Source organism: Cinclus cinclus, chromosome 1, assembly GCF_963662255.1.
Source record: "Cinclus cinclus chromosome 1, bCinCin1.1, whole genome shotgun sequence".
Lineage (NCBI taxonomy): Eukaryota > Metazoa > Chordata > Aves > Passeriformes > Cinclidae > Cinclus > Cinclus cinclus.
In genome coordinates this window covers 105,863,638-105,886,570 of record NC_085046.1, presented here as the reverse complement: position 1 = coordinate 105,886,570, position 22,933 = coordinate 105,863,638, and the positions used below count along the sequence as shown (strand labels likewise).

Here is a 22,933-nt window from a genome sequence, read left to right as displayed (position 1 = left end):
TTTCATATTTTGATCATCAGGACTTGGAAACTTAAGTGCGGATATTAAATCTCTTAGGATGGTTATAGATTAAACAGCAAAAAAAAATGACCCATTGTAATTACCTCTTCTTTAAAATAAGTGCTACCTTGTTTTCCAGCTCTGTGCCTGTATTATGCCCTGTTATCTAACTTCGTTTTTCATTCACTTCTCCATACGGTAAATTTCTATTGCAACCTCCTTCTGTTGCACTTTCATAGTTCATTATCCCAGACAAAAGAATGTTTAATGGTACATTCTACTCTTAACCATACTCCTAGATGACCTAATAAATATTTTCTGAAAAGGTGTCTCTGGAACAAGAGAAATTATTTTAGGGCTATTTGTAGTATATTCACTGTTGTACTTCTACAGGTGTACTAACTAGAGATGGAGTTGGGGTGGAGCAACTGGAGTGCTGGAGTGCTGTGTTCAGTTTTGGGCTTCTTACAACAAGAGAGATAAAAACATACTAAAGAGAGCCTAACAAAGGGCCATTAAGGTGATTGAAGGGATAAGAGCATCACTTCTACTAGGAAAAGCTGAGAGAGCTGGGACTGCTCCATCTGGAGAAGGAGAAGCTCAGAGAAGCTTGTCTAAAGTATGTAAATGCCTGAGGAGAGGTGCAAATAGGGACAGAGCCAAGCTCTTTTCAGTGATGCCTGGTGACAGGAGCAGAGGCAATGGGCACAAACAGAAGCACAGAGGTTTCTCTCTGGACATGAGAAAAGTGTGAGGATGACCATGCACTGGTACAGAGGGCCCAGAGCAGTTGTGGAATCTCCATCCTTGAAGATTTTCAAAAGACATCTAGATGTCATGGCCAGGTGGCCAGCCAGCTCTAGGTGGGCCTTCTTGAGCAGAGGGATTGGACTAGATGACCTTCAGAGGTCCCTGCCAGCCTCAGCCACACTGTGATCCAATGAACAGGAAAAGAATCTACCTCTTAATTATTATAGTACTTGAGGTTTTCTACACAGACTTTGTCACCTTGCTGTCTGAACAGAAACCCAGAGATTAAAAATATATTTCCTACAGTTTTTAAATTAATAAGTTTTTTTTATGTGACCTTGGATAGACTGAGGGGTGGGCTACATTTGTGTGCTTAAGGGTTAATAAGTGAAGTCTGTGGTAGTCTGCCAGTACAGAATATTTCATGTGCAGTACATGTTATATTTTGTAGCAATCTATTTCTTGCCTATTGAGTTCTCATTTTACTAATGACTATTTATATCAGGAGAAGATTTTGTTGTTCTGCTTGCATGATACTTTGTTTTGGCAATGACCTCTGAAATGTTTATTAACTTTTTTTCCTTTCCAGAGTTGGCTAGAAGCAATAGAAGACCACTCTGCATATAGCACTCATTACTGCACACAGGAACAGCTGAGTAGTGATGATGAAGATGATGCAGTATCTGTTACAGACCTACAAGACACTCTGAAAGTATGTGCTGAATACTTACTTGGCTTATGTGTCTGGGCAGTTGTAGATTTGTACAAAATGTACAATATTTTGTGTTGAAATACTTCAATATACTTTTGACTAAAAGGGCTTATTACTCTCATGGATGTATAAATGCTGCTTGTGTTTGCATTGCTTGCTGTCATGTATTCCTGCTCGGACTGTGTGGCTAAAATTACATTTATCATAGCTACCAGGTCTGTGATTTCACTTTTGCCAGCACTACTGTAAGATAGAAAGCTGCTTGAGAGTTTCAGCCAGGAGAGGGAGCCTTGTATACTCTGCTTGTTATCCTCCAGTCTCGGTGTCACCAAAGCTAACCCACATCAAGCTCTGCCTGTACAGAGCAGGCAATGAAGTGCTTTAGAAACCATCTTTTTCACCTCAGATCACATCAGATGCATTATACAGTAGCTGCTAGTACCTGCAGTGGAACTGAGTAGTATTTGGTAATTCTAGCATTCAGCCTGTGATTCTTGCTAAAAACCATCTATTTTAAGGGAAAGTTGATGCTTCAGTGTAAAAATCTTCTATGTGGCTTAACTCCAAGCAGTTTGTACCATTCCTTTTAGTACAAGAACCTAAAGTAGCTCATGGCATAGCAGTGGTGGGAGGATAACTGGCACTGGAAGTCCCCAGCAACATACAGAAGGTGGTATTATTTAATAGATAAAAGTGCACTTGAAACCCAGAAGACCAACTGCATCCTGGGCCACATCAAAAGCAGATGTGGAAGGGAGATGATTCTGTCCCCCTCTTCTGCCTTCATGAGACCCCACCTGGAGTGCTGCATCCAGCTCTGGGTCCTCAGCACAACAAAGATGTGAACATGTTGGAGGAGGTCCATGAAGGTAATCATGGGGAATGAACGAGCACCTCTCCTTTGAAGACAGGAGAAGAGCTGGAGAAGCAAAAAGCTTCATGGAGACCTCACTGTGGCCTTACAATTCTTAAAGGTGGCATATGAAAAAAGAGGGGGAGTGTCTTTTTACATAGGCCAGCTGTGTAATAGTGATTATGCACTAAATGTAGTTGTGATAGGTAGAGTGAGAAGAGGAGATATTTTGTTTAGATATTGGGAAGAAATTCTTTACTCAGAGGGTGGTGAAGCACTGGAACAGCTTGCCCAGAGATGTGGATGCCCCATCCCTGGAAGTATTCAAGGCCAGCTTGATGGGGCTCTGAGCAACCTGGGCTATTGGAAGGTGTGGTTGGCCAGGGACTGCAACTAGATGATATGTAAGGCCTCTTCCTCCACGGGCCATTCTATGGTTTTATGATAACTCCATGTTTGAATGCAGACTTGAAATATGATCTCAGGGTTGGTTTCTGCATATCACGATACTTGCCAGTTATCAGTTAACCTGTGAATGTTCTTATTTTGTCCTTAAGTTTCTCAAGGAGCAAGCATTTGCACTTCCCAGATTTTTAAGCTGCACAATAAAGAGTGAGGGAAAGAGCAAAAGCGGCAAATACAACAAAGCTTTTGGGGGTTGATTTGCTACATTACATTAAAAGAAATCTGGTCAGTGATGAATTGTTCATAAATATTCTGTTTGCTTGTGTGTCTTTAAAGGTAGTTTAAGTAATTTGTTTCAGTTTTAATGTATCAGTCTCTGGGCTGGGAATCTTTGTTAAGATTTAATGCTGTCCAAATTTTAGAATTTCACTATGGTAAAAAAGTAAACATACTTTCTTAGAACAAGGCACTTCTGAACTAGCTGTCCTTCTTGTCTTCCAGAAAGCACAAGCATGCCAACAGAGACTCAGTAAAGAGGTGTCAGACTTCCTTGCAATGGTTAAAGCTTTGGATGCTACAAAAGGTAAAGCTTATTCTTTTAAAATGTATTTTTCTACCAAGCAACTAATTTTTTTCTTTTTAACAGGGTGCTTTTATTTCCCCAAAATCAAATTTTCAGGAGCTTGAAAATAGGGGACAATTTTCCCCATGACAAAATATTCAAATAAAGTAGCATTATAGTAATTGCTAACAATTAAGATTTCAGATTTGGAGCAATGACTAAGAAGTATGCTGATTGAAAAGAATTTTATTAACAGCTGTAAATGCGGTGAAACTGCCTCTAGCTATAGTCCTTATTGTGTAGTATCAGAAAAATGTAACACAGAGGTCTGCTTTCAAGGTTTTTTTTAAGAAAATCTGTAGTTGGTAGCTTATTCTAGTGCATGAGTGCCTCTTCACAGGTACAAAGAGCAGTGAAATCACAAAACTATACAGAGAACTGGCGGATGGTACAATGGGACATATTCCACAGATTTTGCCATGACTTTTATGGCAGATTTGAACTTCTCAGGTTTCATTTCAAGCTACAATTCTTAACACATACCTGGATTTTTGCAGCATAACTGCTAAAATATATCACAGGCATCAAGATGCTAGAGATTTGTACTTATTTTATTAAACGCCTTAAACATGTACTGAAGTTGTTCATGTATTAAACATACAAAGGAGTTATGTAAGGACATCTAACTGTTGGTCCTTTGGGCCTGAGTCCTAGTTATATATTGTGACTAAAATTATGAAGCTCAGATTAGAGAACAAGTTATTTGTCTACAGATCCCCTAATCTGTAGTAGAATACCAGTTTTGAGAAGAAAAAAGTTCTTCTTTCATCCCTGTGCCTTTCCTAAATGAGGCTAAAATTCAGCTTTTTCTCCACCTGCTACTGGGGTAGGTTAGTCTGTGATGTAACCCTGTCTTTTTCTGAATTTTTATCCAATTTTTATTTCACAAGGTAAAGGGACATTTCATAATGTATATGAGTGTCTTATTGTGAGGCTTTTGTAATTACTATTACTGTAAAACTGAATTTTTCACAAAAACACCCCACAGTTTGAATAGTATAAGGTGCATAAATTCCCTTTGGTAGCTATAGAGGCAGTTTCCCTGGCTCCGAAGTGCTGACCTGAAGAACCAGTGAGGTTCTTCTTTAAACAAGAAAAACGTTTTTAAAAAGGAAATTCACTACTTAAACAACTGATACCCACAGTAAAGCAAAAGCAGATACTATTTCATTCCTAGAAACTGCTAGTCTTGGCCAATAGCAATAATAAGTTCCTGTTTTCTTTCCAATGAATGTTTGTAACTTGCAAGGTCAGTGAACTCTTCATGGGTTCATGTGTAACTTCTATAGGTCTTAACAAACAACTGCTCTAGTTCTCCCACTGTTATGGCATTTTTAAAGTATTTGAATCCTCTGGCTCCAGAAGAATGTAAATTCCTGAGTTAGAAGCCCTTCTGTGTGGAGTTTTCCCTGAAAATGTTTGAGTAATATAAAAATGGCTATGTTGGCACCTGGTATTTACAATTCTTGCCCTGTTTCAACATGCTGTTCTGAGTCCACTTATCTTTGAGACGTACACATCTTGTGTATTACAAATAAGGATGTCTCCTGCACTCAGTGCACTGCCCCTCCTTCTAGAGACTGTTCTTAATAGCTGCTGTAAGAGTCAATTTGAGTCAGTGGTGAGTTCTGGTATCAGAGACCACAGTTAGTGTATGGATATGTACTGTATCTTGTCCTGCATAAGCGGTATAAGTTCAAAAACAAATTCAGGCATGTTGTTACTGATGGTCCTCTTAATCTTCAGTAATGTGACATCAGCTTGAAGTACCTGTGTGTTACTAAATGGTGTCAACTGATCCTGGAGTCTGCAGGCACTAAATGTTGCAATTAAAATAATTGCAACAACTTTGCTTCCTGAAAGAATGGCTTACTTGATTTCTGAGGAATTGCTGCACATAACAAAACTTCAGTCTGATTCAAATAATTTTTACCAGCTGATTGAGTTATCATCATTTCCTCCTGGAATGATGGTTCTAGACATGCAGTCCCTTCTGTAAATGGTAATAGAAGTCAGCATATGAGGTGACAAGCTGTACTATTTACACCAGTCCATGAAAATAAGATCTTCCCCTTTAATTGTTCAGTATGCTTGTAGTTACACCTCCATCTGTTTTTTTCAAATCTGTATTGACAGCTGCACTGAGCACTGTGGTAAGCTCTTTCTCTTCTGTGTAATACATGGAAGAAGGCAAAAAATACCTACATTTTACACTTTTATTTATATTAAACCAGTGCAGAATCCTTTTTATTTAAGTTTTGTCACCTGAACCTTTAAAATCTAGAAAGTGGTTAAAAGAAGATTGTTGCTAGTCCTTTTTCCAGTGTTCTGCTGCCATGGCTTACTGCCTCTGCTTTCTAAACCATGCCGAAAGAGAAACTTGATCTATTCATGTGCCTTTTATACCAGTACTTGGGAAATGATGCAAAAAAACACCTCCCACAGATCTTGCAATGCACAAGCCTTCCTGTAGCATGTGAATGTTATGCCTGTATTACTTAGAGGAAAAAATAATTTTAAAAATCCTGTAGTTTGCAATGTCCTTCTAACATTACTAATATTTCTGTGCTTTCAGGAATATCTTCTCCCCTCCTGCAGCAAGTTGATGTGGTCTCTGAAGTATCCCAGGAAACATGTGAGGCTCTGGCTGAGTGCCTCGACCTATTCACAAAGCAAGAAGGGGTATGTATGCTGTGTGGGTCTATAAAGGGTTGAAGAGCTTAGCATATCTGGCTAGTTCCTGCTTAATAGGTTACAAAAATAAATACAGAAACCTATACAACTTCATGTTGCTTGTAAGCTGTCCTTTTGCATACTGAATGGCATGGAAATTCATTCTTCTAGAGAAAGAGTAGGTATATGCCTTGTCAAAAGGATGTCTTAGTATTTGGGTGTTTTGAAAAGAGACATTTTGGTTACAAGCTACTGCCTGCTGTATTCAAACTGAATGCTTTAATTCAATAAAGCTGTTGCTTTGCTGATTTGAAGGTCAAAATATTGAGAAAATTACTTTTCAGCTTTTTTTAATTTTTATTTTTACTAGCTAGTTGAAATGTTGAACAATATTGCTTCTGAGTTTTTCAGACCATGTGCTTAGTGGGTGTGCAAATGCTATTTGTTGAACTCCTGGCTTTCCCAGTAACAAATATCTTGTATAATGTTAAACATAATGCAAACACTTCAATTTGGGAATATATGTCAAATTCACTAGCTCCTAGAGTAGGAGAGCTGGTATTTTTCTTCCTTCTTGAAGATGCACTGGTACCATGGAATAAAGTTGTTTTCCTATACTATGGTAACTATAATCCCTGGGTTAGGCTCTTACTCTGTCATGAGTAAGCCGTGTTTCAAAATGAGGTTTGTGTTGGTGCTGTTAGTCTTCCAGTTATTTAACAGTGAGCTGCAAACACTGGCTCCATTGTCTAGGTTTGGTTTTTTCCATTCCTTTCCAAGTCCTTTGCCAGTCACGAGTCTTTTAGACTTACTTAAGTTCTAGCAGAGTGGAGCAAGCATTGCTATTTTCTTTTTTTACATTGAGTTTTTTCCTTAAGAAAGTCTGATATTAAAGTTGCCAGCTTCATTTGCGGATGAGGGGGAAATTGTTGCAACAGTGGGTGTATAGTGTTAGTTAGTATTCCTTAATTGTGTTGGCATCTTGCTTCAAGCCAGACTAAAATAGCTTTCCAGAGTGGAGTATGGCAGAACATATGGTGAAATTGTAATTTCACCTTACTTGAACTTCAGTAGTCTCAGTAGGTATAATAGAGGCTTTATTTTAATCTGGAAGCACATAGATTTGGGCACAGGGGGGTAGGCTGAGATGTGAACTTGATTTTCCACCATAGCTAATGAAATCAATCGGTCATGAAAGGGAGAAGGTGTGATCCTGGAGAGTTTTTTATCTTGGTATTTTTAAACTTCAAACTGTTGAGTTCAGGAATATTGTGCAGGCTTTTAAAGATGCCGTAATCTCTTCCTAAGACTTGCAGCTTTCTAAGAAGCTACATTAATTGATAATTACTCTTCTTAAACCCACAGCATTTGACTTTGTTGCCCTTTATAAGTTAGGGCCCTGTTCTTTGCTGTTCAGTGTTGATGTCTAGACTGTCGTTTTGTTGGCATTTGAAAAGCAATATATATATAACCTTGCAACCGTATTGTGCATGTCCCATGAAATCTGGTTGTCTCTGGAATTAACTTTTTCTCAAGCCTGGTGCTTTTTTACCCTGCCTCTTCAATGGGAGTTCTTTTTCCCTCTAATTTAAATTGTCAGCATACCAGAAGCTACTGCTTGACTAATGAGGAGAGGCTCCTCACTTCAGTAAGGATAACCGCAGTGAACGCACTTTTGGCTCTCTAGAGAAAACTTTATTTAGTGTTACTTATCACGGTGCTTTGGCAATTGTAGCATAATCGCGCAGTCCGCAGATGAAGCTGCTAACGCAGCGCTAAAACAGACAGCTTCAGCCGTCTTCACTTGCGCTAGGAATGCTGCATGAGCGTGACCTCCGATCGTTCCGTCTGCCCGCGGCTTCTCCTTGCCCCCGGTGCGGCCGTGCGGGGCTCGGCGTGCGCGCTGGGGCGGGGACGTTCCCGGAGCCGGGGCGGCGGGCGGGGGCCTCGGCCGTGGGAGCCCCGCGCCGGGAAAGGCGTGACCTCCCCGCTCGGCGCGGCGGGAGCGGCTGTGACGCCGCAGAGCCGGGAGCGGGGGCGGGGGGAGCTTCCAAAAATAACCCACTGCGGCGGGGCTCCGTGCGGGGCGGCCCCGGAGGGCTCAGGAACCCGCACGCTCCGCGGGGCCGCCCCGGGAGCCGCGGCGGCGAGCGCTGGGCAGCGCCCCTGCCTCGGCGGCGGGGCGGGGGCGGGCGCGCTCGGTCTGTCAGGCCATTTTTAGCCGCGCTGGGAGCCGGCGTGGCCGCCCCGCCGTTTCGGGCTGGTTCCCTCCTCCTGCGCGCCCGGCGAGAGCGGCGTAGAGCGGAGCCGCGCCCCGGCTGCGCGGGGCGCCCGCGACTCCCCCGCCCCGCCCCGCCCTGCGCCGCGCCGGGGCGGCCGCGGAGCCCGCGGCGTGTGGTGCAAGGTGAAGGAAGGGGCCGCCCGCGGCGTGTGCCCGCCCGCCCGGCAGGCAGGTGCTGCTGCTGCTGCTGCTGCAGCCGGGGCGGCTTCCCTCGGAACGGTTCTGCCCGGAGTAGTCCCGCGGTATGTAGAGGTTGTGATGGGCTGGGGGCTGCTGTTTGTGGCTCTGCTTCCTTCTTGATACTGGGATGAACCCTTCAGTGTCAAGGAGATGCGAGCACAGATACTTTTTTTGCCAATTAATTGAAATGTGCGAGGGGAGAAGGGAATGTAACTTGGTTGCTTTAACCTGAGTATTTACTCAGGCATTGCTGTCGGAGCCAGTCAGCTCAACTTGAAACGTTTTCTGCAGTGACTTTGGCACAAGGTTAGTAAGTAGTGTTTCAAAGCAGGATTTGCCTTGGACTATTCCTAGCAAATATCAGAACTCACATTCCTAAAACAGTTTATTTCTAGTAGTTTTTGTGTCCTGACTTATTTTATATAGTTGTAGGAGGAGTTGAACTTAAGGTTCTTTTCACGCTATTCTCTCTGATATATTTTCTGAATGAATTTAAAATTCATCTCTAGCACTTGAACTGCCTGTATCAAAGCTGTGTGAAATTGATAGAAAAAAGAATTATTTATTTAAAGAAATTAGCTTTTTTTTTTTTCTTTTTTACCTTGCTTCTTCACTAACCATTGCTTAGGTGGAGTATCTCGACTCTTAAGTTTCACTTTTACCATCAAGGGTTATATGTAACAATAAATTAAGAGCTGGTGTTGCATGAGTGTAGAACAGATAGCAGTTGTAAGCTGGTTTCATTTGTAGTCTTTTTTGTGGCTTTGGTCTTTAGCCTTTGCAGATGTTGTTGTTCTTTCTAGTTTGTTTTTGTCTTAAAAAGGGGGCTTGTTTACAAGCTAGTGAAAAGCCTTAGCTGATGACATAAGGAACTCAGGAAAGGTTTCTTTGCTTTTTACATTAAACAAGTTGTATATTTCAGCTATGAAGAATTTGTCATAACAAATTAAGCTTGTCACTTCTACAGGAATTTTTAATATCAAAATACTGTGGGTCATGGTCCTTGAACTTAGATGTCTTTACCATGGCATGATGTGCTATCTCTTGTATGTACATCCTGTAAATAAAAATGTGCACGTGGTTCAACTGTTAAATACTAATCTCTAGAAGTTCAGTGCACTGCCTTAGTTTATTTCAGATTTCCTGGAAGCATAATTGAATGTCTGAAGGTTAGATGTGTCTGTGTGTGTTCTTGTGAGGGAATGCTTGCTTATTCTTTGGCATTTCTGATTTGTCTTCTGGGAGACAGGTATGAGCACAGCTATCACTTCACCCTGCTTCCTACCTTGCTGTACTGTGACTAAAGAAGGTGCCTGTAGGCTATGTCCAGATGACTCCTTAATGAGACATTTTATTATCTGTTTCTTTGGGGGGCTGCAGATGGGGAGAACAGTGATGAGAATCTGCAGTCAAGGGAGAAATGCTGATAAAGGCATCCTGTGCAAATCTGCTAGAGAACTCCTGGCATCCATCAGCAGTCCTTTTCTTCCACCTGGCAATATCATCAGCTACATTAACCTCTATAACATCTTGGGAGTCTCTGGTGTGTGGGAGAGAGAGATGAAGGCGGGTGAGGGACTCAAAATAAGAGAAGCTAAGAAAGAGGTTAATGATAAGATTTCTGAGTCAGGTCTAGTAAGGGAATCATGTATTTGATTGGCTGGCTACTGAACTGGACCTAGAACAATAGAGTCTGTAGTCACTCGGGTGATAAAATCAGTGCCTTCTTTTTTTTCCTGATCTTTTCTCTTTGTGCTTAGAAACAAGTCACAGCGGTATTTTTTTAATTTTTACTTTTATTCCTTTCAGTCTCTGGAGCACAGAGGAATTAATGTTGTCTGTTGTGTTCAGCTCTTGCTGAAAGTAGTGGAGATCGAGGGGAAACCTGAGTGTGTCAAGGCCTGTAGGCAATGCCATTAACAACTGGAATGCTGTTCAGGTTGTATGCTTGTGGAAAGGAGAACAGTTTTCAGATGGCTGATGATTGGCCTGAACACAGCAGGAACTGTTTGATGTTGAGAGAATTGAGGTATGCCTACATCAAAAAAACCTTTATTGGCTCTTGGTCAGTAACTGACTTGATCCCGTTTCTTCCCTTCTCCTCCAAATGAGTGGGAATGTACTAGAAATACCTAGTGCAGCTTGAATCTTGTTTGGAAGCAACAAGTTCATTGGAAGGTTCTCTGCTCAGGTGGGCTCCCTAGTAAAGACTGGTATTTTTCCCTTATGCAGAGGAGCATAGGATATAAAGGTGTTCTGGTATGTTGTACAGTCAGGGTGTATAAGAGAACAAGGCTACTGACTTTGGAAACTAATTTGGTTTTTTTTCTCCTGCTAGAATATTGACAGTACTACTTGTGCATTGATGATTTTTTTACTAATTTTTAGATTTTGTATATGCACATGTCTTTCATCTGGGCTAAAGCTCTATAGTGAAGATATTAAAGTTGGAGTAAATGAATAGTGAGATGTTTGTGGATGGCATAGTGTTCTTCCTCAGAAAGCATTTTTTTTTTCTTGCCAGAGTACTGCAGCCTTGCGGATGTAAAGCTAACTACAGATCTATGAAGACAACGTCCTTACCAGTAGAGGCAGGAGTTTAGCAAGTCCAAAGTGTCTGAGGAAGGGGAGTTAAAGAAGCATAACTTCTTTTTTTTCTGAGATTTCCCTTGGGTAGCTAAGATTCAATAGGTCACCAGAGTGGGAAGTGAAGCTAAGCAGCAGCCCAGACAGAAGCTTTTGAAACTAAGAAATACTGAGTCTCCATTCAGGGGAAAGATAAGTAAATATTACTGCTGTTCTTTTATGAAAGGGTATTATGTGTGTTGACAGAGTGCTTTTTTTGAAGCAGTTGATAAGAGCCTTGGTCAAGTGCTATATTGGAAAGGCTTCTGGGTGAAAGATGGTTCTGGCTTACAGAAGATGTTCTCAGATGCTACTGTAAGGTAAAAGGCAAGTGCTTCTGGTCTTTCTAGTACAGTAGGGTCACAACTCTGGAGGTTTTGGGGTTTTTTTTGTTTGTTTTTTTTTTTTTTTTTTGTGATTTTTTTTGGGGGGGGTGGGGACTGGTTTTTGTTTTCTTATTTGTTTTCTTCAAGATTTCTGATGCAACATATCACCAGCTAGGAGGAAAGAGGTTAACTTTGAAGTGTATAAAGTAACATAGTGACTTCTAGCGACAGGGAAACTCTTATTGACCTGTAGATCAAACAGCCTGCATGGAAGCTGCTCAGACAGCTTGTCTGAAGGCATTTCCTGCTCCTCACTGTGTAGCCCACCTGGAAGCCCACTGCTAACCTGTTCTTGCATTTTCCACAGTGGGTTAATGCTTATTCAAAGCTCGGCCTGTAGATGTGGTTTTTGTTGGTGGTTGTTGTTAAGCAGTCTTGTGTAAACTAACTTGGAATCCATTCATGGGCCTCTGGGGAAACACAGTGTAAAAACATACTGCTTTGAAATGAGATTCTTCCTTAATGTGCTTCTGCAGCTCCTGCTCTGAGGTTTTCTTCTAAGGTCTTGTCTACTACTTGTTTAAATACTTAATTTTTAATGTTGAGAAAACAGTCTTAGCTGAGGCTGCAGGGGGAAAAAACCAAGCAGCAATCAAGTTTAATGGAATGGTTATTGATAGAGTAAGCTTCTCAAATATCAATTAGGAATTCTGTTTTCTATGAATGTATTCACAAAATTATGCTCTTGTCTCCAAGCTGATGGAGATGATTAGAAAAAGAAATGTATAAGATGGATATTTTCTCTAAGTGTTTTTACTGCTTAGTGCTATGAGAATATTGTTTGTTTTCCTCTTGTGCTTGGAGAACAATCTGGCATGAGTGGTGTGTACACTTTTATTCTTCTGATGTCATTGCAATGTCATAATGGCTTGTAAAACTGATCAGCTTGTTTTCCATGTTCTGGCTTAATTTGTACCTGATGTGTTTTGGAGGAATGGTCAAACAGAAGAGTTCCAAAACTTGTTTAGCCAGCTAGTGTATTGTCAGCTAAGGACTGGTAATGTTTCAGGAAAAAAAATGAAGCAACAAAAAAACAGCTTATAAGGCTGAACCTCTATGTGTAGCACTATACCTGTTAATTTTGTTTGCTGGGATTTTGCATGCAAGTGTGTGAGATAATTGACTGCAGTCACAGTCTGGCTGAGTGGTCTGGTTTTGTGTCTCGGCTACATAAAACATCAGAACGCCAAACTGGTAGTGGTGGTTCACACACAATTACTAATTCTCTGAAGATGTGTTGTTCTTCTTGATCTCCCTTTTTTCAAACTTAATTTATGAAAAATTAAGAAAATATATTTAATGTATAAGACAATAAGGCCTCTTGTTCTATGTAAGTCTGATAAAAGCTATTTTATCAGAGTAATAGTTAAAAAAATAATTTCTACACATATGAATAATAAATTTAATGCAACCTATCTAGTACTGAATATTAATACATGCTTTTGGGGGAGACAGAATATTTAACTCTTTATTGGGCATGTATTTTGTGTGAAGCTGTTTTAAAGTCAGTGTTTCTGGGCAGTGTAAGTAACTTAAGGCTGGGCACGTAAGTAATTTAGGGCTTTGTGTCACTTAACAGTTGTTCAGTCACCTTAAATTCATCATGTAGTGGGATTTTAATATATTTTAGTTTTATTTGCTTCCTTAAACTTCAGCAACACCAGATCTCTTGCCTTATGGGCTAGTAAGCTGTCCATGTGTAGCCTTTCTTTGAATAAAGGAGATTGACTGAGTCTAAACTTACTTTTCTGCTTTTGTTTCTGAGTTTTTTTTGGTTGGCTTATTTTAGTCACTTCTGATTCCATTAAATACAGGGGTCTTGTAGCAATGAAGAAAAAATGGATTATTTCTATTTGGACAGTATTAGTGCTTATGGGAGGGTGTGTTGTCCATTCTGGGTTTTTTTTGTTTTTAACCTAACTTCACCTGATCATAGTCATGGTATTTCAACCAGAACTGCTTTTTGCACTTTATTTTAAAATTCTGATTTACTAGAGCTTATACCATTTTTGTAAAGATAAGCAATTGTGGAATTTGACCTCTTGTCTGTTTTTTTAATCTTGTATCTGAATGTGTACTTGTTGGCCTCCCTTTCCCTACCCTTCTTATAAGGCCAGTGACTTTAAAAGCTTTATTTGTTTTAATATTAGTATACAGAAGTGTATTTGTTTTAATATTATACAGAAGTGCTTGCTCTGCTGTACAGTGATGAAATGCCTAAGTATAATGCTAGCTGCTGAGTCACTGACGATATCACTGGAATTGGTAAATGGACCATGTTCAGGGAGTATTTACACCCTGAGAGTCAGTCACTGATGGTGTAGCTTTCCTTTAAGGTACATGCCATGCCTGTTCATAAAGGAATGTTAGTAAACTCTTTATCTATGTTGCTTGTATTTTCTTAAAGACACTCTCCTTGAAATGCAGCAATAATACACTTTAATAATGAATGCTTTCAGTGTTATGTATAAATGGGAAATACAGGCCTATGCTATCCAGGTTGGTTGATTAGCACACACAAAGCAAATTATTCTCCATTTATAGCAAACTGAATGGTGCTGCAAAGAAATAGTAAAGTAGAGCCCTTCTTACAAAAAGAGTATATCAATTTGTTATGAGCATCCTGATGAGTCCACTATAAACAGGATGCCTGGCTTTCTAAGCACAGCCCTCATCTGAACATCTTGTCTTTGGGAGTGACACCTGTGATGTGCTTACTTTGCTTGCATAGCTTCATGTTAAGCCATTTGTAAGGTAAATGTGAACTCAGTGTTTTTGAATAGGAATGTTTTCCCTCCTCTCATGCTTGTCAGGTCTACATTATTAATGTTAAAATGCAATAACTCTTGTATCCATAGGTTTGCTAGGAGACTGTGAGAATGGCTTTAGAACATGCCTATTTGAAGGGAGTCTGCAGTGTACCTTCATAATGTAGGGGTACTTTATTACAGAGAAGTAGATTGCAAACTTTTCCATCTCCTTCAGGGAGTTTTGTGTTGCTAGAGCTGCTCTACTTCCACAACACAATCTTTTTCAAATAGGTATGACCTTTAAATAGGAATACAGCTTCTTGATAATCTTGAAACGTAATAGCGTCACTGTTGCACATCCTTTTTTTCTTTGAGTCAAGAACTATGGTGGGAGAAGGGATAGGGAAAACAAAAATGCTTTCATCTTGCTTGTAAATATTCAGTGTAACTGGTCAGAGTATCAGTCTCCAGGCCTTGTGCAGGGCTACAGAACCAGAAAAGCATCTGCAGGAATTTGGTGGGTTTGACCTGATAAACATAAACTAATAGGACACCCATACACAAGGCTTTTGTCATTGTGGTGAGGTGAAATCTTGAGTTGTCAAGATTATATAGGGTATATAGGATACTATTATCTTGAGTTGTCAAGATAATAGTATACCTTCTCTAGGTAATGTGGTAATCCATGTGTGTCAGTAGTTTATACCTTTCTGGACATGTCAGGATTATTAATTGAGGATGTATCCTGTGCTATGCATCCAAATTGGAGTGTGTGTTTTTCCAGTGAAACACTTTGCTGCAAGGTCAGACAAATCAAACTGAGGTTAAAATGAGCTGGTTGAGCCTTTCAGACTCAGAAGGAAACCTTAGACAGCAGGCATCTGTGCCTATGGATAGCAGAAATCTAGTTTTGTTTGACCTGTATCTCCTCCACCTCTGAAGTGACTTTTTGGGCTAAGGCCTAAACCCTAATTTCACAGAAGAACACAATGGAAGTGGTTAAGGTTGGAAGGCATCTCTGGAGGTCCTCTGGTCCACCTCCCCCTGCTTAGTCAAGGCCACCTGGAGCTGACTGCGCAGGACTATGTCCAGATGGCTTTTGAATATCTCCAGGGATAAAGGCTCTATAACCTCTGTGGGCAGCCTGTTTCAGTGTTCTGTCAGCATCACAGTGAAAAATTGTTTCTTGACAATCAGAGGGGATTTCCTGCCTTTCAGCTTGTGCCCATTCCTTCCTGTCCTGTCACTGGGCACTACTGAGAAGACCCAGGCTCCAGTTGTCTTTGCATCTTCCCTTCAGGTATTTATATAGATGAGATTTGCTCTGAGCCCTCTCTTCTTTAGTTTGAACAATCCTTAGACATACAAATACTTGAGGGGCAGTCTAGTACAGTAGTGTTAAAAAATTTCAAGGAACCATGTGTCAAAGATTAGCTGGTAATATATGATCAGTGCTTTTCTACTATTGTCTTTGCTCACACATGCGATTTATCGAATCTAAAAAATGATGTGTCATTCGAGGCTGTCGGATTCTGTTTCGGCTTGGTGTAGAACTTAGAACTTAGAATTTCCATCAAATCAAGTTCTCTTGCAGCCAGTGAGTTTTATTGGAGAAGTCTGTAAAAGAGCTTCTTAGAAGTTTAGTCTGGGATCCCTTCTTCCTCTGACCTGTAGTTGCTACTGGATTGCTTATAGGGCAGTAGTAAATGCACAACAGTAAATAGCTTTGCTGCAATGTTCTTGAAAAAAATTCTAAAAAACCAGACAAACACAGCAACAATACAAAGTCCCTGTCATACAAGGGCAAAAGTATTTGAGATCATTCATAAGGGGAAAAGACCTGTTCCACTAAATGGGAACATTGGGATTATTTAGCTTTGCACCAAATTTCTGTACTCTGGAGCATATTTATCTGTCTGCTCTAACTGCTGGACAAATGTCTGTGTGACATACTCTAATTTCAGGAAATGTTTTACCCAGGGCCTGGCTGACGTCTGCTTAGGAGTAAGGACAAAAACAGTGTCTCAGAGGAAAATCACCCTAAGAAGGGGCAATCTTCTAAATGCTCCAAGTCCTTCCAAAATTGAAGTAGAAGTGGCATTTTTGCATAAGTCTTTTGTATCAGTCTTTGAAGTCTAATTCTTTAATATTGGAAATGTGGGAAGAATGTGTTCTGGGCTATAGCAGAAATAGCAAATGCTTTCCAAGGTGGATTTTATTTGGAGATAAGAGTTCCAGCATTGCATTGTAAAACTCACTGTTGATTTCTGGCCTGTGTAACATTTTTCATGTAATTTGGTTAGTGTCTGAAATGAAGTAAGAACTAGCAAGTGAGACATCTGAGTTTTTCAGAAATGCAGAACAACTGTACAAGCATGCATGTTTGTTTTGGAATTTATTTTTAAAGTAACTTGTCAGTTAGACTTCATGAATAATGAATAATTAACAAGATTCTCAATGCAGAGCTTGTAGAGCAGACAGCCAGCTTTAGAAGTGTTAATTTTTTTAATAGGAAGCTGTTTTCACTCTGAGTCAACAACTGAGTCCAGCAGCACTAATAAGCCAGTAAGAGCCAACAAAAACATGGCAAAAGCATTACATTTGCTTCAAAAGAGAAAACATTGCATGCGTATGCCATAATCCAGTGGGGAAGAAGTGTGGGGGAGAGATTACAAAGGGGTTGATCAAAGTAATCAGTGGTGTATACAGAAGAATACTTAAGGGAAGTAGTTAGATCTTAAGGCAGTTTTGATCTGTTTTCAAAACAGTCCCTAAGAATAAAAAGAAAATGTTTCCTGTATACATTCTTAAGAACCCTTGCATCTTAAAATCTGGTCTCTCTGTGAGACTAGCAAACTTCAAAGATGTCCAGTCCCTCAAAGGGAGAAGACAAAAAATTGTCCCTACTGGATCTGAAAGCATGCAGCAGTATGTTGTTCTGGTTCTGTTGGCATCAGTATAATAGATCAGCTTCAATGAGGCCTTTAGTTTGAGGAAAGTTACTGGTGGCATATGCCTCTGAGAACATGAATGCTTAATCTCACTGGGGCAGCAAAATATCCTTGGGGTGCAGTTTTTCTCTCGTAATCTTGTAGCTCTGCAACTCAAAACATGCTTCCCAAATGTGTGCATCACTGCAGATGTCATTGAGTCCAGTTTGTTTTGGCATTAGTATTGGCAAGAGTGACTAGCAGCCATATTTAATTTCAGCATTACTCAGAATAGAAACAATACTTCACAGAAAATTACAAAATCAGAAGGCTTTTTCTTTGAAGTCCTGGTATTTGACTAATCAGCATTATAGTATTGGAACACAAGTAGGGACAGAATGGGCTCTGGAGGCTGGCAACTTCTGCAGCTCTCAAACCTAAGTAGACCTCATGACATTTATCAGATTACAGTTTAATTAAATAAAATGTGAAAAACAAATATGTTTGAGAGGAAAACTTGGAATTGCCATTGAGTCTCACTTTAGAGCCAAACCAGTAAAAGCTTTTTTAAGTCTTGACTGTGCAGAAACACTTTGAAGAGAGCAGTTTCTCTGATAGAAAAGCTTAAATCCAAGATTTTAAATCAAAACCAGCCTTCTAATATGCAGTCAGCAATTAGTCTTTGCAGTTTGCTCATGTGCTCTTAGACAGGTTCCTGGCTGGGAACTGCAACATTCTCCACTGGTTAAAATTGCAGTGCTTCAGCAGCCTCTGAATAAACAGACTTTGACATAGCCAAATGTGGAAACAGGAGAGGGGAAGGAAGGCAGCAAGGTCCATGTTGAGGAGGAAGTGTCAGTGTCTTAGGAGGGAAAGGTGGGAGGCAAACAGTCCTTGTCCCTAGCATGTGGCTAGTTCAGAAACTGTTATTCTCAGCAGTCTTGAATGATGAGTTTTTATGTTAGAAATGTACACTGGGAGAAGGGTGCTGCATGCTCTCAGCATCTCAAGCTTTTCTCTTGAATAGCAGTTCTCTTACAGCCTGAATGTCTGCCTGAGTTGACATAATCCTGACAAAGTAAGCATTCCTTCTGTGTGGATGATAGCTTGGCTCTTGCTTCTACTAGTGCTTCTGCTGTATTTTTCTAGGCTTTATGATCATACCTCATCCTTTGTTTTATTAGCAGAATTTAATTGTATTAATGAATCAAATACAGAGAAATACTGTAACTTTGTGCTCGGAAAATGAAATGTAGCCATTCCAAATCAGCCCTGTTAAGCTCGTCCTCTTGAACTTTGATGTGAATATTCGTAGTTGATAACAATGAGCTCTTGTGTTCATCTGGGGAATGGCTGAGGCAGTCGTATGACTTGTTCTACAAAGTCTTTGCTTTCTTCTATAGACTTTGCGTTGGGATGTAAGAGGACAGATTACCAGGACTTTAAGTTGGTATGTATGGGATTTGGTTGTGTATAATGGTTCTTTCAGCCTTTGTACTAAAAGAAACTATTGGTGTTGTTTTCTGTATATGAGTCTGAAAGCCAGCCAGCTGATAGATTTGCCTTCCAAGTGTATTTTCTCTTTTGAATATAACAATCTCGGTAAGATGTGGTACACTGATGCTGTAGAGTCAGCTGGCTGGACTGTGGAGATGGACTGATTCTGTCTTGTGATACAGTAAATAACCCTTTGCCTATCACCAGTGAGCTCAGCTTACCTCCTTGATTAAGTGATCACATCTTGTTTTGCTTTTCAGTAGTTGCAGTAGCAGTAGTTCAAGTCACTTTTGCTTTCTAACTATGCTGGGTTTAGGTCTGATAGAACTCTGAAGCCAGGTAACTGACAGGCTTATGGCACAGAGAGAGGGAAAACCTGAGCAAGAAGCAATGGCTGAAGTAGAGCATGACCTATTTTGGATCAGTCCTCTGTTCCCTGGGACAAGCCAAGGCTGTGATGACATTTACAGGACCTAGTTTATTCGAGTAAATGAAGAGTTAGGATGCAAGACATGAACATATGTTTACACAGCAGACGTTTGTCACAAGTCCCTTGTGCTTGATGGTGCTGGGGAGTAGTGAGTCAGCAGGAGCTTCTTTGTAGAAGGGCCTGTGTGTAAACAGATCAGAACTCCGAAAGTTTTGTGTGAAATATTTACATGCTTTAGGAATCTGGGAATGCATTCATTAAATTGATTGTATCTGTTTGGGAACAATTTGTTGTTGCTTTAATGTGAACTGTCACATTTGCAGTTTTTTTTATGTGCCATAGGAGTATTTGTAAATCACTCATTCCTTTTTCTAGTGCCTCAAATACCTGAAGCATACTTGCAAAGATACATTCTCAAACTAGAACTGTTCCTGCTTTTTGAGGGTGGAAGGTTAAGAGAAAAGCAGGATTATATATATTCATATCATATACTAATGTTTGCTTAGTGGGAGTTAAGTCCCATGAGTAGAGGTAAAAATCAGTCCTTTCCCAAAATTTGTTTTCTTTCTGGGAAGCATCCTGTATTGAAGTTCAAGTATGATTAAAACTATGAGAACTTTCAGAGTGAGTTCTCTTTGACAGCATCTGGTTTCAGTTTCCGCTTTAGTAGCAGCTTAAGCAGCAATTTGGTAGTATTCCAGGTAGCAGAAAGTCTTAACAGTACTTTTCATGGACGTCTATCCTGTAGAACTAGTGGGGCAGTAGCATGCTTTGAAGTGGGATATTATTAGCAAAATACATAGAGTTGTTCCGTTTCTAAACGGATACACCTTGAGGAAAATACTCAGTCTTTATATTTCTTCCTTTGTTCAAGACACAGAGGCAGGCCTGGCTCTTCATAAAACTTTTTAGTTCTCATTCTGCATTAACAGATTTACTCAGCACTAGTTCAAACTGGACATCACAAAGGACTGGCTTATGCAAGAAGGCATTAGCGATAGGGACTGTATTGTCCTAACAGCAAAATTGCAACTGTATTAGCTTGTTAGAATAGACAAACTGCATACATATCAAACTCTGTATCGAGGTTGTGGTTTCTACTCTTTGCCTCAGATTTTTTGGTAGAGGTTTTCATTTGGTATGAAAATGGGGCAGAAGAAGGGACAGAGATCTCACTTTTGATTCCCAGTGCTTTCTGTGATGGGTTTTCTGAAGTGTAATGTATTATAATGCAGTGCTTTGTAAGTTCTGTCTTTCAGGATGGTATGTCCTGTTGGAGTAGCTGACCCTGGAAGCTACCAGCCTCATATGAATAGATGTAGTGTGAAACAAATGGCAGGTTTGATTTGATGTACTTTATTACAGAAATTATCAGGAGATGTTCACATAAAAATGCTGGTTCTAATATAGGAGTGTTTTTCTAATTCCTTGGTTATGCGTTAATTTCTAGCCAGGTGTTAGGCTAGCCCCTAGCTTCCTACTGAAAACTTGCATCTCATTTCTGTGCTTGGTGACAAATGTCCCATAAATGGCATTTTTGGGAGGATGGAATTTCTGTGGCAGTTGGACAAAGCCATTCATTTTGAAAACCAAACCCTCCTTTCTGAGTTTTCGGAGAGGTTGGTGAGGCGGTGTCACAGGCAGCTCTCTCATGCTCAGCTTACTGCAGAGCAGGGTTGGTACACAGTGTTCTGACATTCCAGCAGAGCCTGCCTTCAGATACCATCGTGGTTTCTCTGTGAAAGAGGAGGTACTTCCTTTCAGCACAACTCTGAAGTCTCTGTTTTGGGCTGTTGTTCCTACGCTGAAGTTTAGTGCTTGAAAATAAAATTCAGCTAAATCACACTGCGATGTTGTGAAGTCTGTCCTTTCTCTCTCAGTCCAGGAGAAGTAGAATCTAAGGTATGCTGTCTTTTTAATTTACTGTTCTAACGTTAAAAGCATGTAGCACTGCATATTATTGAGGTCTCTGTTCTATGCCTTGCTCACTATATGTTGGGTTAGTGTTTATTTGCAGCTGCAATAGCATGTTGCTGAGATGATCATTTATAAGCTGGGCATAGAGTGGTGTGATCCCTTCCTACCCCACAGAAGTGCCACTGTTGTTGTGCATTAATTTAAATTAAAGGCATCCAGCACCAAACAAAGCAAGTATTTTGTGTATTGTACTAAGTTGTCTTCAGGATGGACAGAGAGGCCTTGGCTAGAGGCTGTGCTGATATAGTTCAAGACTTCAGCCTTTAAAAAAGAAAAAAGGAGGTAAAAAAGAGAAAAAAAAGTGGTTTGATGCTTGTTACTGGTCTCCCACCTACCTAAGGAAGACTGAGGGTACAGAATGGAGTGAGACTGGTGTTTCTTACACACAGATAAGCTTTTTGATATTTTGGAGTAGACGTGGAGTTTCTGCCAGTAGTACACAATGAAGAAGTTAACTTTTAAACCATGCTCTTGTGCTTAGTAGGATTTCAGATAACATGGAAAGGCAATAGGAGTGTCTGCAAATAGTTTGTCACTCCTTTAAGAAAAGAAAGTGAAGTATGTTTGCTAAAATAACTCACTTCTAGTATTTAAACTCATCATGTGGTGTTCACAGCACCTAATGTTACAGTAGCATTTACAGAAATGTTATAGGAAGCTGTTGTAAGCAGATTTTCATTCAGCTAAACCAAAAGTGAAACTAGTTACCAGACCGTGGATATCAAACATCTTCAGCTGGAGAAGTATGACTCTTGCACTGACCTAGATACACTGACAGAGAACCACCAAGACTTCAGTCTGAGGTTATAGCTGTGTCTATAGCTGTAAGGATAATGATGGAGTGATTGTTTACTTCTGTGAGACAAGGGTAGATAGTTTCCATCAGAAATGGTAAATCTGAAGTTTGACTGTAATACCATTCTCTTTAGAGATGGAAGCAAGACCGATCTAAAGTGTCATGGTCTAACAGTGTGAGCACAAGGTCAGCTTTATTGATAGCTGTTTGCTGTTGTGCAGGGCAGCTCCTGGCAAGGATAAGGTAGGAGGCTTGGCCAGTTGGGCATTGGGAACTCAGCTGGCCTTGTGCAGCGTTCACTTGAGCACTCAGTGCCACTTGCTGTCTAAAGCTTAGAGGAAAGCTCATAATGCTGCTGGTGGCACTGGCATTGTGGGCACCAGTGACAGGGATCAAATAGGTGGCAGTCGTTCCATAGTTGGAAGATGAGCTGAATCCAGTATGATTTGCCATCTGTCTCTTTCTCAGCTCAGGCACCACCATGAAAGGTACAGAAGCCCTGGCTGTATTACAAGTTTTGCCTTACTCATGCTGTCAATGAAATGATTCTTCCAATAATTCCTCATGCTCAGACTGGATTTACAGAACTGTGTGTACACAAGTATCTGCATCATTTATGTGTGATATTTACTACATTACATAAATATTTGTGTCAGTTCATAAAATGATTTAATATTCAGCTGATGCAACTTCACAAAATAAGGTGATACTGCACTGAAGAATACTGGTCTCTCTGCATCCAGTTTAATAGATTGAAATGCTTCTCAACTTGGTTGTTTCATGCTCTTCTTTCTGCTTATTGCATGAATCCTACACTTCTTGTGTTAACAACAAATTTTAAAACTAGTCTGGGAGTTTGTTCTGTAATCTTGCCAATGTTTTTGTGTTGGGACACTGAAGAAAGACACAATGGGAAAGAAAGAATTTTTGCAAAAGGGAAAAGCTGAAATGTCATCTCAAAAAATGGTGGTGAAGTAGCAGGGTATATGGACTAATTCACCTTGGGATCCTGTTCACTGACCATGAATGAACAGGACCATGACTTGTGAATGAGAAATAGAGCACG

At 40.2% G+C, this 22,933-nt stretch overlaps 1 protein-coding gene across 5 annotated transcripts in view; it reads left to right on the top strand.

Annotated features, from left to right (window-relative positions):
- OSBPL1A (oxysterol binding protein like 1A) overlaps nucleotides 1–22,933 on the top strand; it is an 81,232-nt gene that overhangs the window by 26,319 nt on the left and 31,980 nt on the right. For 3 of the 5 annotated variants that reach the window (XM_062488577.1, XM_062488568.1, XM_062488586.1), the window contains exons 14-16: nucleotides 1,340–1,462; nucleotides 3,222–3,303; nucleotides 5,918–6,024. In XM_062488577.1, coding sequence (XP_062344561.1) covers nucleotides 1,340–1,462; nucleotides 3,222–3,303; nucleotides 5,918–6,024 — 312 coding nt within the window. Of the gene's footprint in view, nucleotides 1–1,339; nucleotides 1,463–2,105; nucleotides 2,332–3,221; nucleotides 3,304–5,917; nucleotides 6,025–8,413; nucleotides 8,539–22,933 lie in introns of those variants that run through there. The other 2 variants (XM_062488595.1, XM_062488603.1) reach the window with 2 other exon arrangements.